This window comes from Papaver somniferum, chromosome 8, assembly GCF_003573695.1.
Source record: "Papaver somniferum cultivar HN1 chromosome 8, ASM357369v1, whole genome shotgun sequence".
Lineage (NCBI taxonomy): Eukaryota > Viridiplantae > Streptophyta > Magnoliopsida > Ranunculales > Papaveraceae > Papaver > Papaver somniferum.
In genome coordinates, this window is record NC_039365.1 from 17,507,763 (window position 1) to 17,526,049 (window position 18,287).

Below are 18,287 nucleotides of genomic sequence, written 5' to 3' on the forward strand. Positions count from 1 at the left end.
GACAAAGAAAGAAAGCACAATAGATTACAGTATAGAGGAGGAAATGAGAGGAAAGGGAGTACAGAAACGCAAGGCCTGAGTTTTCTAAGAAGCTAAGCCAAAGTTGAGTAACAAACTACCTAAGAAGCTAGAAAGGAGTAGAACACTATAACAGTAAAAGAAGCACTGGCTAAGAAAAGTATACAAGAAGATAACCTAGTAATATCAGAGGATACAAGAGGAAATTGCTCAATGAACAAAAGGAGAGGAGGCAACCAAAATAATAACAAAAATGTAGTGAAAAACAAGCAATTTCTATAAAAATTCACAGATCACTAAAAGGGAAGGAAATGGTTTCACAGATCACAAGAAAGACTAAAAAGAGCAAAATCAGATCAAAATGAGAGGTCTCACAGTCTCTGACAGCATCATTATACAACAAGTTCTACAAATAATTTAGGGGAAATAGAGATACTCTGGAGGATAGAGCTGCCAAAAGTGTTCTCTTTATTATTCTGAATATCAGCTTTTGCTTGGCTCATCTATGATTTATTACAATTCCTGAAATGTTACCTCAGAAATTGAATGTCTGAGAAATATCGCTCCAAGTGCTGCAAGCTAATTAAAAATAGGAAAGTTATGCAAATCACAATTCACCCCAGAATTAGACTACAAAAATATCGGCTATGAATCTGAAATTGATAAGAATTCTAAAACTGATAAGGTCTGAGACAGAATTTGAAAATCAACTACTATAAAGGAACCTGCAATTTCTCTGGAAAGTAAGCTGAAAAAGGAATTCTGAAAGGAAATGGAAATAAATTTAACTACCGATGGGAATCAGATTTAAAAATAAACATCAATAGAACACCCATTTTTAATTCACAAACTCTTTAGAATTAAAGGATAACCCTATGCATCTCGAGCAAATGTTGAAATCATACAACAATAAAACCACCTGCTAATTAAACAAACAAGTAAAAACTCCTTGAACATTTTATGAAGAACAGAACTTTTCTAAAAACATCACCATGCCCAGCTGAAAAGCAAGGTGATACAAGAAGCACAGCTGGGAAGCTGCCAGGAGGGATAATATTTGCAAAATTTTAAGAAACAAGATAAACGTCGAGGAGGTTTGAAGGATCACTTAGAATCATCACCAGGACAAACAAAAAGTAAAGTGATACCAAAAGACACAACTGAGAGGCTACAGAGAGAGAAACAACTTTTGGAGTTTTAAAATTAAGATGGATTCAACATAGTATCAAGAGGTACACAACACCATGAGAAAAAGAAGCAATACTATCAGAGTTAGATTAAAGAAAAGGTTTGGGTGTTCTAATGAAAAAAACCACAAGGAAATTCTATTGAAATTGAACACAAGGTACAAATATTACCATTAACTGAGAATAGAAAATTCAATTCAAGACAAGGGTTATGAAGAAATCATCAAAATAATTTCAGGAAAGACATAGTTAGAATCACAATAATACCAATAGAAAGAATCAAAATGAAAAAACAGAAAGGATTTACAATCAATCAGATTCGTAAGGGGGTGAACGGAGTGAACTGCATTAGCAAAAATTCTTACTCTAATTATAAATCTCAATATAAACCTGTTTCTGTGGCATTAAATAAATTCTGAAAAAAACGATGGCACTTTCTTAAACATGAAATTGAAAGTGTGACACTTTATTAAAATCGGAATTTTAACAAACTGCCACACTTTGTATTTCCGGTTTAAAAAAGTGCCACTGTTTTTTTCAAAATTTATAAAATGCCATCACCGTTAGCATTTCTGTCTGGACCCACGTAATTGGTCAAAATTCCGTTGACCTGGTCAGGATTACAACATATCAACGGTTGAAGATTTGGTTTCACTAGATTATTACATGTGACAGTTCCAAAATTACTGTCCTATCCTTCGTGGGGATGATAGACCAAGGGTTCGTTTTCTTTTTTTTATTTCAGTCTCGGTTCCTTTGGACTGTTTCGAAATTCAATCACAAAAAAAGGGCTCAACCACCAAACAGCATCATCTTCTTCAATCTCTACTAATCTTGAGTTCCAAATCTATGGTAAAAATCATGACTTCAAAGTAGAATTTCAAAATACATCTTCCTAATTGGGGTTCTAGTGTTGTTCTGAATTCTGATGATGAATTTCAACGAGAAGAATTAAGGTTTATCAAGGAGAGATTAACTGCCATAGATTGGAGGTGATTCGAATGGGATTTTGGAGATAAGATACGGATTGGTGGAGATTTGATTTAGAGTTGCTGCTATTTCAGTCGATTGAGAGACAGATGAAGATGATGTTGTGGTAGAAGATGGTTGTCTTGATAGTCTGATGGTAATGGTTGAAGGAGCTTGAAAAATTGATTATGAAGTTTGGGTATTTGTTAGATTTTGAATCCATGAGTTATTGACAGAGATTCAAGACAAAAACTACTGGGGCTATTTGTGGTTGGATCTGGCCTTATGTTTTAGTTGCATATGTTTGGATTGAATCTAAGAAATTTAATGCTTCAATCCGAAAGAACATTTGCAATATGTTCACAGAATCATATAGGAAAACTCTTTCAATTGTAAATCTGTTCCGACCTTCGTATATGGCCGGAATTGTCCTCTCCGCTGGTCGATTTTGTTCAAACTGCAAACAAAAGACCCGAATATGTTCCAGTTTCGGATTCAAGAACCATCACTAATGCCAGAGTTCGTTGAAGAAATCTCTAACTGATGATTTGTCTCGACAGTGACTCACAACAACGATAATGAGTCGATTTAACTCACTTACATCAAAACGGTTCGGGGGCTTATATGTCTTTTACTAGGATAAATAATTGCCACCTATGCATTAATGGATGTTAACTGTTTAATGAAAAAAACTGGATGGAAAAAGTCAAATGTGTGGCATTAAATAAATTCTGAAAAAAACGATGGCACTATCTTAAACATGAAATTCAAAGTGTGGCACTTTATTAAAATCCCCTTAATTGTTTATCTTCATCAGCCAAGCTTTGAGGTGGGCTGAGCCCAATCCTTTCTTCCGCCTCCATCAATATCCCCGATTGATGTAGTAGATCTTAGAACTTGTGTATAAATCCGCCATCAGAGGCTGTGGGTAGGTATTTAGTCGCTCATGGTGGAGAAAAATCAATGGAAAGAAAGAAAAAAATTAGTGCAAAGAAACTATTTTTGCAGGGGACGAAAAAAGGGATAGATTGAATGTTTTTTAGAGGAGATTCACGGACATGCAGCAAATCAAACTTGATGAAATTTGTGAATCGTTGTGAAAAATGGGTCGGCTCAATGAAATCGAGAGAAGTTCTCCTTCCGCAGGCCAAGGTCGCATATAGGCCCGTCAATATTTGTCCGATATCCGGTATCCGTTTCCGAGTATTCGAGATCCTATAGGATTTTATCCGTTTTATCGGATATCGGATCGGATATTTTATCGGATATTTCTTCCTTAACATATCGGAAACGGATTAGACCCCATCCGAAATGTTAATATCTGATATCCGATAGTATAGGAACTTATTTATAATTTATCCTAATTTCGAGTCTAGTATCGGATATTATCGGATAAATATCCCATAAGTGTCAATTATGAAAAAAATTTACAAGGGTTTTTAAGCTTTTTTGTTATAACCGGATACTATCGGATATCCGACAGCTTAGCCTATCGGAATCGATATCTGATTTTGATATCCTATAGGATATTATCGGATATCGAATATCCGGTAGTGCTTAACATGTCGGATATCGGATTTCTAAATATCCGACGGATATTCTTCCATTGACAGGCCTAGTCGCATAATCACTGGAAACTTATCTGAGGATATATAGACCCACTTCTTTTAACCTTAATATATCTCATGTATATGTATACAAATTTAAGATTCCTAGTAGGATGATACCAATTCATGGGCTTCAAAATAAGGAAATCATATGAAACCTAGGAATTCTAACTGAGTTATCAAACACAGCAAATCCCTCAGAGTTGTGAATTCTACGACCAAACACACAAAGTGTTTCTGGTTTCATTCTACTTTCCATTTTACGGAATTTTCTCATCTCACTAGTTTCCCAAACTAATCTAGTAACGGATAAACACAACTTAATCGTCTCACAACATTGGCGATTTGTAGAACTACACAGCTATCCAACTGAAAAGAATAATACTGGAAATACGCAATTGCATTCAAGATTGATACGCTGCCATGAAACACCTCGAGATTGGCTAAATAACCAAAAAAAAAAAACCATTTTGGAGTCCTTAAACCTGACAACAATAATCCAAGATTTTGAATAATTGAGCATAGTATTTCCTTGCAAGATTCAATAGGTGGGTTACTTGCTCTCAGCTCCAGTGCATACCATTAACCAGATGAAAACATCAAATCTAAAACCTGCTTCGGATTACAGTCTGAAGCCTTATTCTGCCACTGTTATGGCAGTCAGTGAACCAAAACTCCTATGATTACTTTGAATTCCCTTTTACTGCTGATATAATAATAAACGTTAAGCGTAATAAACAGGTTCTTCATTGAAGGATACAAAAAAAAAGGCCATATTTCGCGGCCAAATAAAAATGACATTAATGAAACTAATCATAAGCCTGTGGCCAAAAACGAAAAAGGGGTAATGGATAGAGCCTACTTTGAGACTACTGTTTGGACAACAAACTTTACAAAGTCAAAAAACATGGCTAATGTTGAGGTATCATCGGTCTCTTCTCTAACATGTCGTAATGGAGCACAAAATTATCCTGAAATGGTAAAAATAAAATAGGAAAAATTAGAATGACAGTTTAACATGGAAACTGTGCTGCATATGGTAAATGATGATTTATTCCGAACCTTGCGAATAGTTTCCCATGTGTTGGGATCGAAGCAGAGGTAGGGTCCTCTCTCATATGTGTTTGTCTTGACAAGAGGTTCCATGTTAGGACCCCTAATTAACCATATCCGGAGCTCTTTGTGGTAGATCCATCCTCTTGTGTGCCTACAGAGGACAGGATAAGCATTGAACTACAGATGCACAATATGGAATTAAAAAGGAATACAATGCAAGGGGAGGGAGACTTACAGCTCATTGGCAGCAAATAGTTGAGCTTCGTCTCTTGGCATGCTGCATAGAAAATAAAAAACATCGCAAGTCATTTTCGAATTATAGCAAGTCATATTGAACACTTTATTGAAATAACAAAGAAAAAAAATGACGAGAAAAAAGAAAACAGTGCACCTGTAAAATATATAAAATAACGTCTCAGGCCCGAACTTCGAAAAATACTTTTGCTGCATTCATCACATCAGAAGGATGAGAAGGAAATAAACATAAGTGAAACAACTCACTACATCGAAACTAAAGAATCAGAGTGGCTCACCTGTAGTACCGGCGGTTGCTTAGCATAATAGCATTCAGGCACTCTGAATTCCGGTTCTCCTTTTGCTGGCTCGTCAGACCATGGAGATCCAAATTTTTTATGAAGGTCATCCATTGAGTTTAAATTTAGTCCAAGTGTTGTTAGATCAATTCCTAGCGTAAGAGATGTGAGATCAGGATCTGTCATTCTAATGACATTTAATAGGCCAAGCAAACCAAAACGATCAGCAGCAGATTGTGTTGCCTGCAAGGACTTCATATTCTGTTCTCTGTATGATTGATTTGCCGCCGACATCTGTTGCATGCGAAACTGGGACTGATTTTGAAGTTGTTGATACTGTTGAATAAGCTGATCATATGATCCCATACCAGAAGCAGAATTCGCCGAGTTTACAGATCTCAATCCAATATTAGATTGTCCGCTATTCTGAACCTAACAGGAAAGAGAATAAGAAACGAAATTTACATACAGGTGAATCAGAAGGATAAGCTTCCAATTTATACACTACTTCTGCAATAAATTATTGATGGGAACAAAGACATACCTGTGAATGGAAACTACCATGAGAAGTTGGGAATAGATCAGAGCCATGCAAATGAAGAAGATCTTGATTATTTGCATGGCCAAAAGATACACCAGCACTACTCACTGATGGAGAATGTTGTGGTTGCTGTTGGTAGTGAGATGAATATGTACCTCCCAAGCTAAATCCTGCAGACCTTCCCATCTGTAAGTGAGAAGTAAAATCAGAACAAACTTTTATAAGCGAAGGTAAGGTATCTATGCACCGGTCTGCATTTACATAGCTTGACCTTGTCCATGATTGTTTAAAATGGAAACTTATCCACTGACAGCTGGCCATTAATTACAAAAATCTTCATTAATAAGAATATTAAAAGGAATATTAAAAACGAAAATGAACCAATAAATTGTGATAAAACAAGATGAATAAAAGGCCTAAAAGTAAAAAGGTAGACCAAGTAATCGTTGAATCCTTGTAAGTCAAAGGCTATGTCATTAAAGCTGTCTCTTCCACTGAGAATCACATGAATACTTCCTATAACACATTTATTTGGAATTTCTGCCTTTCTTAAACATCATGTATTTGTATGGTTTGCAAACTAAAAAAGTAAGAAGGTAGCTTTACAAAGCAAAGAAATTATAAGGTTAAGTGTGCTCAATGCAAGTTCCATATTGGAACATAAAGTAGCCTTACATACCCTGTCCCTTTGTTTTTCTCTTTCAGGAATGGCTGTTAAGGAGAAAACTGAGAACGCAAAGAAACTTTGAAGCCTAGACTTACAGGGAAGTGCTGTGACTGCATCATCGACACAGCATTATCATGTAACTGTTCTTTCTGATGCATATCCATTGGGAAATCGTTGTTGCCTCCTGTGAAAGAATGATGCACCGTAAAACAACCATAAATCTATTTTTAAATCCGTTTTGACAAGAAAATTGATTATTACCAATAAACCTAAACAAGTGCCAATTAAATTTAAACAGCTAGACAGATATGGAAGACAAGTCTCCACGAAGCGGCAATAACTAGCAATATATATGTCATTATTTTATAATTTGAAGATAATGCAAGATCATAGAGCCATAAAAGTGACAAACCATTATTGTGTTCTTGAGAAAATACCTTTAAATCCAGGTAAAGCAGGAAAGTCTTCATTCTGGATGCTAAATTCCTGGTTTTGTTGAACAATGGGGCTAACTCCTTGCTTGCGCAGTGAGCCTGAAAAGCAAGAATAATTGATGTTTTGTTGCAAGTTCAAGAACATACAGATAACACCAAATAACAAAAGAAATTTGCTGAATACCTAATTGCCCTTGAGGACCTCCGGAAGAATTAGGGCGGCCTGTCAACCGGGGGAAGTCATTAAGATCAAAAGGAGAACTATCGTTGGAGTTCATATCACCTAACATTCCCATAGAACTTAACGAGTTGTTGCCTCCTTGTACTTGGCTCTGAGATAGCGGACCTCCAGTATTAGAATAGGAGTTTCCTAACATAGACATCATCTGCGGCGCTGAATACAAGATATATTATTATACTTCACATACCACATGCAGAGAACCACCAAAAATGATTCATGGTTCATTTTAGATAATTGGTCAAATTACAGGTACAGGAAATTCATGAGAAGGCAATGTGTGTTCTGCTCAGAGAGAAGACACAGATGTGATTATTGATTTCATAGAACAGGATACTTCAAGTAAGATTCTTGTACCATAAGAGATCAACTAAGGCATCAACTGCAATCACCTAATATTTGTCCGAGGATCAAGAGTCATTGGTAGTCAAACTAGTATAGAAATATCCAGACAATTCGTTCAGCAGATCTTCTAGTTAAAAATAACGACTACGTAGGTTCATCCACTCTATGAGTTCTAGTAGTACTACACACGTAAAATTGAACTCTTACCGTCATCTTACTGTCATTTTGCTTACCTCCTCAGGATAGAACCTCAAATAATCACATATTGCAGTCTCATGTTAATAACTGGGCAATTGGCATCACTCAACAAAGTGTCAAGTGGCCTATGAGGATATGAGAGTATTTAGCATGATTCCTAAGCATAATCATATAAATAATAAAGTAGTTATAGTGCTGAAAGTCACCAGTTGCAGAATACTCTCAGTTGTACAGTGCTCTCTCTCTATATATATGTATATGTGTGTGTATATACAGTTGAATTCAAATGGGTCATGTTTATTGCAATGCTGATAATTCAGGACTAAATGGAATTTCTTCTGAGATATAAAGATTCTACCTTGTGGAATAACACCACTCATTAGTCTGTGAGGTCCTTGTAGACCCAAATTCCCAGATCCAGTATTTCCTGCTAAGTTTAAACGGGATGCTAGACCAGCAACAGATAAACCTCCGCCAGAGCTTAAGCTTCTCCCAATATTATTACCACCAACAATGTTCCCCATCGAGCTGGTCATTCGAGAGCCTGCGTTCCCCAGAATTGGTGAGACTCCCATTCCTGTAATAATACTGTGGTCATTAAGGGCCGATATTATAGTACATAACCAAAATAGTAAATGCAGATTGTTTCATTAGTGACTTATACCTCCTCTGTGTCCGACTCCTGAATGCGCTTGTGAGCTACCATGAGACATCTAAAACAAACGGACAAAAAAGTTATATAAAGCTAGATTTACAAATCTAATACATGTAAAAAAAAAAAAATGTTGCCATCAATATGGTTATAAAACAAGAACTCAAATAAGCACCTGAGAAAGAGCAATCGGAATATTGTTTGATGCAAATCGCCCATTAGAAAGGCTCCCTGTTGGTTGTTGGACAGCGCCTGAAGGGACACCATTCATTGTAGAATTTCTTGAAGTAAGTGAGCCAGGAATGTTGAAGCTTCCATGCATGTTATGCAAGCCTTGTACAGTTCCTATCAAGCATCAAAAAATCTCTAAATTATACAATTCATTTATGGATATAATTCCAAACTCCAGTATGAGTTACTTACCAGCATGATGATAAACTGGGGTCGCTGAAGCAGATTGAGCAGAAAAAGATGCTGCAAATGGTCGCCCTGTGGTGTCTGGAAGATTCGAATTTGAATCGTTGAGAGCAGACTGCAACCCAAAATCCGTAAGTACTAAGTAGTCAAATTAAATACATTCTACATAATATTTTCATCGTGCCTATGGTGTGCAGAACAACAGCATAAACCTCGATATGGCACATAACGTAAATACAAATAATGGTTAACAGAATACCAATTTATTTATAAAAAAAAAAAAAAGAGCTCTCACGAGAAGTCACACTATTTCTAATATTCAGCAACGCGGCGTCCCTGTTTCTCTCTTTTCTACGAACTAGTGGATTACGAAATAAATAAGTTACTTTTTCTAGACTTAAACTCTTCAATAGTTTCTCTTAAACATAAACAAGTGTGGTTCCTTAAATACTTTATACGAATATCAAGCTCAAACTTGCTCTTCTTTCTACTAACGACAATAACACTGGGGAGAGAAAATGGAACATTTAAAATCCCTTAAAATCAATGGATAATAGGCACTGGCATTTAAGATATATAAGGTTCTCGAAACAATTGTTCAACCAATTCACGTCTTCCTTCATCCCCATATCCTTTGTAGTTCAATATTACCTACAATCTTAGTTCGAATTTAATAACCTCATACGCCGCTCATTTTTATTAGTTTCACTAAGCTTTTGTATTTCCGGTTGATCACTAATAATGTTCGTATAAAAAGCATGAATGATCTTATTAGTATGAAATTGGGGATTATAGTGCAAAAACTGCCTGGGCCCAGCATGGAACTCACGCTTGTAACCTGATAGTAATAACACCCACGGCAAATCAGCAATCAGAAACTTGCATGTTAGAACACGCTAAGCATACTTGGCAATTGGCATGCATAACGTATCATAAATTGTTCAATTCAATCGAAACATGACATGCTACTAAAAATCAAACCAGTTCTCGCGCTTTATTGAGTAACAATGTTAAAAGGAAATAGATAGAGAGGAGAAAGTACATTTAGTAGCCCGGACATTGCAGATAATCACAAGAACTCGCCAGAAAGCATTCCTTCGCCAACACAGCTCCTTTTGACTATAATTGTGACTTCAATGAATAGTTTGTATTTCCGTAGTTGTTGTTCCTTCGACCTTTAACTACTTGTAATAAATTCTGACCTGATTCGAAACTAAAGTTCAATGCAAGAGTATAAGTTACTAACTTGTTCCTAATATATAGTAATAGAACATTATTAAGAAGCTGCAAATGTAGTCTCCATACTACTTCACCTCTACATTTCCATGAGATCAAGAATACGAATTACAGTGTACATTCGGTATGCAATCAACGATTCATGTTACAGTGTTTGTTAACAATAAATTCTACCTTCACGCCAGAAAATCTAAATCCATATTCAAAATGTTGAAGAAATAAAATTGAGTTCATTAATCTTTACTCAATCACTATTTTACACTCCATCTCTCTAGCGAAAAAGATGAATCCCTAAAAGCTAATCATAATCATAATAAATTTGAGCTCACAGTACATTTAAACAAAAACATACTTGAAACACGCATCAATTCAGCTCATTAAAGTTCAATAATTAATCTTAAGAAAACCTTGATTTAAAAAAATCCAAAACCTCTCAATAACCATTTTATTCCAGAAACCCTAATAAAAACCCAACAGATCACTATAATAAACTCTATAAATCTAGACAAATAAAATACCAAAACAAATTAGATCAGCTCAATAGTTAAACTAATCAATCACATTCAAGAATTAAGCATAAGAAAACCCTAAATTCAACACTAAAAAAATCCCAAAAAAAAACGCGAAGTCAAGGAAAAGAAACAAAAAAAGTTGATGATCTAAACAAAGTAAATGATTATTTGATCACATTCTTGTATCGATTGGTTAACTGAGAAAAGAGAGTACCTCTTTTTTTCTTGAAGCGGGAGTGTAGAGCAGTTCAAGCAAGAAGACGAAAAAATATGGAGGAATTAATTTTTCTTTTTTCCCTTTTTCTTTTCTTTTTTTCTGTGTAAGAGTAAATAATGGAAAAATAGAATGGAAAATGTGTTATATACGAAAAGAAAAAACACGTGGTAGAATCCTAGTGGTGGTTTTGTTTCAAATCTGGCCTAATCGGGTGACAGTTACGAGAAAGTTAAATTGTTGACCTAAACATGATATGGGTGTAGATAACTTACTAGAAACTAGAAAGATGGTTTCCGAGGCTTGACGTTGTCGAGTGGGGATGACGACGTTAGAGGGTCATCATCTGGTATCTGCATTCACAAGAATCACCATGGTTAGTGTCACACCTGAAGATGCTCTAAGTAAATTTTTGCGCAACTATGACTCAGTAAGCGCAATTATGACTCAGTAATATAATAGTTTACTGATTTCTTATCACCCACTCGTAATGTAGTCTTATAAATTTACATTTTTGTAAATAGCAACACTACACTGAATATGCAACGGAAGATTTACTTAGATTTTCTCTTTTCCTTCAATTGTAGCCGATACTACAAAGAGGGCTTAATGACATGCTTATGCTTCACAAAACCTGGAAAGTACTTTCGAATCAAAAGAATACTAAGGCAAATATCTAAGCCAACAAACTCACTTTCATTAGCTTAAGGGGAAGGGTACAGAATTTTGTCCAACCAATCGACTTACAAGCTTGATCTCTCTATAAGCCTACAAGAAACACTCTCTACTGCAATATGGTGCCTCCACACTTGAAGACCTACACTTACAGAAGTTCTCTGGCCTATTTATAGTGCCAAGAACCAAGTCAATTCGTGTGTAACTGACTTGCATGGCCTATGAACAGCCATTTGTTCATAGGCAATTACCCTAACCGTAATAATGCCTTTTTAACTGCTAGCTTTTGTGCTGGCCTGCAAAATTGCGCCACACTTGTCTTATACGGTTAGGGTATGCCAAACTCGGTTATAAAGCCTCTTTATAACCATCTCAACCAACTCCTTTTCCCTGGCATGCGTGTGATGCATACACACTCGTAACTTCCAACTTGAACCAACATCCAAGAAACATTGCGTCACACTCGATTTAGCATGAGCCAATATACAGCTATGATTGTGCAACTTGGCCTTTGCCAATATCCAACTATTATGTGCCCATGACTTGAGTTACTAGTGAGTCTTGGTTAGTTATCTCATTGTGTATTTTGAAAGGGTAAACTTGGAACTAACCTGTTATTCTCACACAGGGTTTGTTATTTCCTTGAGTGTTGTGTCAGTAAGAGATGTAATTAAAGCTTTTGATGGTCGTTAACTCGACTGGGCATTAAAAGACCAATCATTGTAACCTAATCTTCATCAATGAAAATTTCGTTTTTGCTTTCAAATTGAAAGTTAGCCTCTGCTTGCAGAGAGAAAGCAGCTTGGTGCTAAATTATCCACTCTTTTCCCTTGTAGTTGTAATTCAATACACTATAATTGGTATCAGATTTTCCTTCATGGACCTGCTCTCATGGATGAGAAACTTACAGTTGTTGGGGTCAACTCAAATCTTAATCAGCTGGCCGACACTGGTACTCAACTGGCTCTATCAGTGAACCAACAATCTGAATCTGTTGGGGATCTCACTAAATGTGTTACCCGTTTGGACTCTGATTTCTCTACAATGAAAACCGATCTCAATGATATTATCCAATTCCTTGGCATCAATCGACCTCTAGTTCCATGGTCTACTATTGAATCTTCAAATTCAGATAAAAATCTGGATGGATTTCATGATCTAGTCAATCGCATGTCCAACATAGAACATAGTAAGTTTACTCGCACTCTTAAGGTTGATTTTCTGAGATTTAATGGTACTAAACCTCGTGGGTGGGTTCTTAAATGTAAGAGATTTCACCTTCATAAATTTCCTGATGACGAACGTGTGGATATGGCTGCAATTCACTTCGATTCTCAGGTGAATCCATGGTTTTTAAACTACCAACAAGGTAAAAGACTCATTCCTTGGGATACTTTTGTTAGGGATTTACGTGCTAGATTTGAAGATGTTGCTCAAGATAATTTTGTACGTAGTTTCAATAAACTGTATCAAACTACTACCATTGAAGATTACTATGACCAGTGGGAAAATTATAAGAGCCCATGGTTGCGAATAATCCTACTCTGCCAGAGAGATTTTATACCTTAAGTTTTATAAATGGGCTGAAGGAGGATATATATACGCACAGCTGTGTGCAAATGTTTAAACCTGAAACTACCTCAAAGGCTTTTTTCCTAGCCAGAATGCAACAAGCATCTCTGCATCATCAGCTTAGACCACTGAAATCATTCTCTAAACCATTTGCACCTCCTTCTTTATCTGTTTCCAACCCTTCTTCTGCCATCAAACTCTTTTTCTCTCCATCTACTCCTTTTGGAAAAACCATTACTTCTTTATCACAACCTAATGTCACCCATCGCACTACCTAACTAAAAATTCACCTGATAATTCATTGCCACCTATCAAATTCCTTACTTATGCACAAACGCAGAAGAGAAAGTACAAAGGGCTATGTTACAATTGCGATGAATTCTATAGGCAGGGTCACAGATGTAAAACTCAACAGCTATTTATGTTAATTACTGATGAAGAATTAGAGGAGCAAGAAAAATTATCCAATAAAGACACTCAAGTTACTTCTACTTCTACTAGTGACTCTACTATGGAAATCTCATTAAATGCCTTGACAGGGCATGTTGTTCATGATACTATTCATATCTCATGCCACTTACAACACAAGTATCCTATCATGATCCTAATTGACACAGTGAGTACCACTCTTTCATTGACTCCAAACTTACTAATCAGTTAGGAATTCATGCCTCTCCTACAGGTCATATGATGGTTACAGTGACTAATGGTGATAACACTGCCAGTAAGGGCATCTGTCAAACTCTTTGTTGGGAAATGCAGGATAACCAATTTTCATTTGATTTAAGGGTTCTTCTATTAGGAGGTTATGACATGGTCTTGGGAGCTGATTGGCCTCAGTTAGGAGATATAACATTCAACTTTTCTCAACTCATGATTTCCTTCATGCATCAAGGAAAACACATTACATTTCAGGGGATTTTTATTAATCCTTATCTTATCCCTATAAGTGCTTCTTTCTTTAAGAAATTTGTTAAGAGTAAAGTTCCTACATTACTATGTCAATTTTTTGTTATCTCAACAACACCCCCTCCACCTACACCCTCTCCAATCACTCAGATTTTGGACTCTTACTCTGATATTTTTGCTGAGCCATCTACACTACCACCCACCAGAGCATTAGACTATAAAATCCCTCATAAACCATGGTCTTATCCCACTTCTCAGAGGCCTTATAAATGTCCTTATATCCACAAGTCTGTTGCTGAACAAATGGTCCAAGAAATGCTGACTACAGGACTTATTCAGAAAAGTAATAGTCCTTTTGCTTCTCTCATTCTTCTTGTTAAGGAAAAAGATGGCACATGGAGATTCTGTGTTGACTATAGGAAATTAAATGTTATCACTGTGAATGATAAGTTTATTATTCCCTTGATTGATGAACTACTTGATGAATTAAAAGGCTACATAATGTAATACCAGCTATTTTAATCCAACTATAAATAAATTGTTTTAAGATGGTACAGACCTTAGAGATTTAAAGGATTTATTTAGTTTCCCCTTAAGTAACTGATTAGGTATTTGACCTTTTCTTTAACTCCCTAATCGTGGGCGAAGGGTCAAACACATAAGTAAATAATTTATATAAATGGAATAGTAGAAATTAGGCGACTCTAGTATGCAGCGGACCTAATAAGGATTTGGAGAAAACAAGGATTTTTGTGTCTGGTAGTGGTAAGGGTTTATTTTGGCTTGTTTTTTTCTAGATTTCTTATCATTATTCTTTTTGAAACTATGTAACTGGGTGTGATTCCTTTTGTATTTAGGATTGAATATAATGAAGTGATTGCTTCTGGAGAAGATTGGCTACTGTTGCTTGAATTTGAGTCAAGTTCACTTTGTTTCTGTATTAGGACAAATTTAGGGTTTTTTGACTTGACCTGATAATCGGGTAGAACATAGGGTTTGTGATAATCATACCTTCCATGAGATTGATGTTTTGAATCTTAGGATTTAAGATTTTTGCGTAGGTTCTACAGCCTTTAGGTCACCATTTTTATAATCCTAATTAACTTGATTTTCTTAAGTTTAAAATAAACATATACCCTGAAATGAATTTATTGGGTAAGACTGGGTACAATAGCTAAGACGAATAAGGAAAAATTGTTAAGAAATTTATATGAAATGAGTAACTAAATGGTTCTCACATTTGTGTTGTGTATGCGTCTATAACCGTGAATTAAAATTAGAACTTGACTCTTGGACATCGTTAGCAAAGAAGGAAAATGTATCCACCAGTTAGATTAATCCGTAGAGGGAATATCTACTTATATCTACAGTTTTTTTTAATACGAAAGATGAGAATTTCATTGATTTGTAAAGAGTTACAAAGAAATATCCCTATGTATCCAAGCAGGGAGTTGACTGTTCCATTCTTCTTCAGCATGTAAACCTATTCCATGTTTTGCAATTTTATGTGCAACATGGTTAACATCTCTAAGCACATGAGTGCATTTCGAACTATCAAAAGAATTTAAAACACTTATACAATCATTTATTAAGTTCCTAGTTGTCCATTTTATTGCTTCTAATCTACCATTCAAGGTATTAATAACATTTAAGCAGTCGCCTTCCAGGTGCACATATTTGTAGCCTTTATATCTTGCCCACATTGCAGCTTCCAGTACCGCTTTAGCTTCCACCTGCTCTGGATCTAATGCTTTTGTCTTACATCATCTAGCTCCATCTGGGATACCTGCACATTGTCTACTTATTAGTCTAATACCTACAGATTTAGTAACATCATCAAAGGCAGCATCACAGTTTATCTTCATAAAAGGATTAATGGGTTTCTGCCACTCCCTAATAGGTTGCATGATATCAGTCATGACAGTTATATTGTTAGAGACACACACTCTAGTCCACTCTGTATAATTTGTTTTAATCAGGTGAATTACTTGACCAAGATTCTCCTGTTGTCCTTCAAAGACTTTCCTGCATCTGCATTTCCAAATTTGCCACAAAAGAAAAGCATACCATTTCTGTACAGAGTTATGAATAACAGATTGATGATTTACTTGGAAAAAATTGCAAATCCAATCATAGAAGTTTACATTAGTAATAGTAGGCATAAGAGTTGGATCAATACCATTCCAAAAATTCTTAGAAAAATTACAATCCATGAAGATCTGTTGCATACTTTCTAAGTGCATATTGCATAAGGGACAATTATGATCCGTACTGTTACAATGTCTAACAAGATTCTCTCCCAATGGAATACATTTTTGAAGACATCTCCACAGAAAATGGAGAATATTATTTGGAAGCTTAGTTTTCCAAAAATATTTCCAAGAGATAGGGACTGCATTACTAATTCCACTTTCTTGATTGCTTGTATTAAGAATAGCTCTACAAGCTGTTTTGACAGGGAAAGCACCATTTGAGTTTGGATGTCACCTAAGACAATCCTCCCCATTAAAAGGAATCTTAATTGTAAGGATAGCATTCACAATGTCATTATCAAAAGAGCATTCAACATAGGAAGGTTCCAAGATTTAGTGTCAGCATCAATCAACTGAGAAACAGTTTTCATACAGCTAGAGTAAAATTGGTTGTTTACAGTAGTTGGGATAGATGGAATCCATTTATCTTTCCAGATACATACGGAATCGCCATTACCAACTTCCCAAACAACATATTTCTTGATAATATCTAGGCCTCTACAAATACCATTCCAAATCCATGAGCCGGTATTAGTAAGAGGATCACTAAAAGGATCAGACAGGGGGAAGTACTTACCTTTCATGATTTTATACCACAAAGCATCTTGTGGATGGAGCATTCTCCGGGATAGTTTAGCCAGTAAAGCAAGATTCATTATTTCAGTTTGCTTTATATTTAAACCACCTAATTCTCTGGGTTGAGCAACTTTTTTCCACTTTACGAAGTAACAACCTTTATTCCCTTTTTGTTTTTTCCACCAGAATCTCATCTGAACTGAGTCCATTTTCTCTGTGACAGTTTTTGGGATAGGAAACACAAACATATGATGTGAAGGAAGAATACTAAGGACAGACTAGATTAGAACAGTTCTACCTGGATAATTGAGAAATTTAGTTTGCCAACATTCTAGTCTGTCACCATATCTCTCTAAAAGAGGTAAGAAGGATTGAGTTTTATTTTTTTGTAATAGCAAAGGAACAACTAGGTATTTATCATTAAGGGCCAATCTCTTAATATTAAGGAAAATTTGACACTGTATTTTTAACCTGATTAGGGACACCTTTACTAAAAGCAATACCTGATTTTTGATAATTTATAGACTGACCAGGGAAAGTACTGAATTGCCAATAATGTTCACAAGATTTCTAGCTTCCTTATCATTATCTTTAGCAAAAATCAGAAAATCATCTGCAAAAAAAATAAATGAGAGACTGCAGGACAATAGTCATTAATCTTAATATCATGAGTAAGGTTATCATGCTCAGCTTGAAGTAAAGCTCTAGAAAAGGATTCCATATAGATAACAAAGAGATAAGGGATATCGTTGTCTGAGTCCTCTCTGTGGGGAAAAAATCTCACCTGGTTATCCATTTAAAATGATAGAAGTGGTAACAGTGCTAATACACTGCTCAATCATCTGACAAAATTCATCACAAAAACCAAGATTTTTTAGAGTACTAAGTAAGAAAGGTCATTCTATTCTGTCAAAAGCTTTTAACATATCTAGTTTGATATCCATCCAACCTTTCTTTTTTCTAATCTTTTTCATGGAATCAACAAGCTCAGGAGCTACGACAATATTATCAGTAATACATCTACCAGAGACAAAAGCAGTTTGATAAGGAGTTATGGTTTTTTCAAGAACATTCTTAATTCTAGAAGCCAAGACCTTAGATATCACCTTGTAAGATGTATCACAAAGTGAGATAGGTTTGAAATCAACAGCCTTTTTTGGACAGTTACTTTTGGGAATGAGAGAAATAAAATTATGATTCCAATAAATGTTTAGAATGAAAAAAAAGTCTGGACCATTTTAACTATATCATAGCTATAGTATCCCACATGGTTTGGTAAAAACCAGGTGGGAAACCATCTGGGCCAGGGGAAGTCCAAGGTTTCATATCAAACAAAATTTTCTTAATCTCATCTAAAGTAGGTATGGCAATGAGAGCATTATTATCATCTTGAGTAATACAAGGATTGATAAAACTGTGGTAATTGTTGGGAGGAATAGGACTAAAAGTTCTTCTCATGTTAAGAAAATGTGATCTAAG

The 18,287-nt window shown here is 35.6% G+C and overlaps 1 protein-coding gene and 1 non-coding gene across 3 annotated transcripts; one reads left to right on the forward strand and one right to left on the reverse strand.

The window, feature by feature from the left end:
• Positions 1-4,464: 4,464 nt before the first annotated feature.
• On the reverse strand, positions 4,465-10,923 carry LOC113304412 (probable NOT transcription complex subunit VIP2). 2 transcript variants are annotated; one of them, XM_026553517.1, is made up of 15 exons: positions 10,825-10,923; positions 9,905-10,075; positions 8,869-8,977; positions 8,621-8,790; positions 8,458-8,506; positions 8,152-8,370; positions 7,197-7,406; positions 7,016-7,111; positions 6,674-6,762; positions 5,915-6,097; positions 5,371-5,796; positions 5,229-5,281; positions 5,073-5,114; positions 4,844-4,988; positions 4,465-4,752 (listed from the first exon to the last, which is right to left on the reverse strand). In XM_026553517.1, the coding sequence occupies exons 2-15, from the start codon at positions 9,920-9,922 to the stop codon at positions 4,693-4,695; spliced, it is 1,869 nt and encodes a 622-aa protein (XP_026409302.1). In that variant the 5' UTR covers positions 9,923-10,075; positions 10,825-10,923; the 3' UTR covers positions 4,465-4,692. The 2 variants fall into 2 exon arrangements, with proteins under 2 accessions (XP_026409302.1, XP_026409301.1); XM_026553516.1 differs by having other exon boundaries at positions 5,371-5,802.
• LOC113307351 lies at positions 8,869-8,949 on the forward strand. The gene has a single exon (XR_003339132.1). It is a non-coding gene; the product is annotated as a small nucleolar RNA snoR35 (small nucleolar RNA).
• Positions 10,924-18,287: the final 7,364 nt, after the last annotated feature.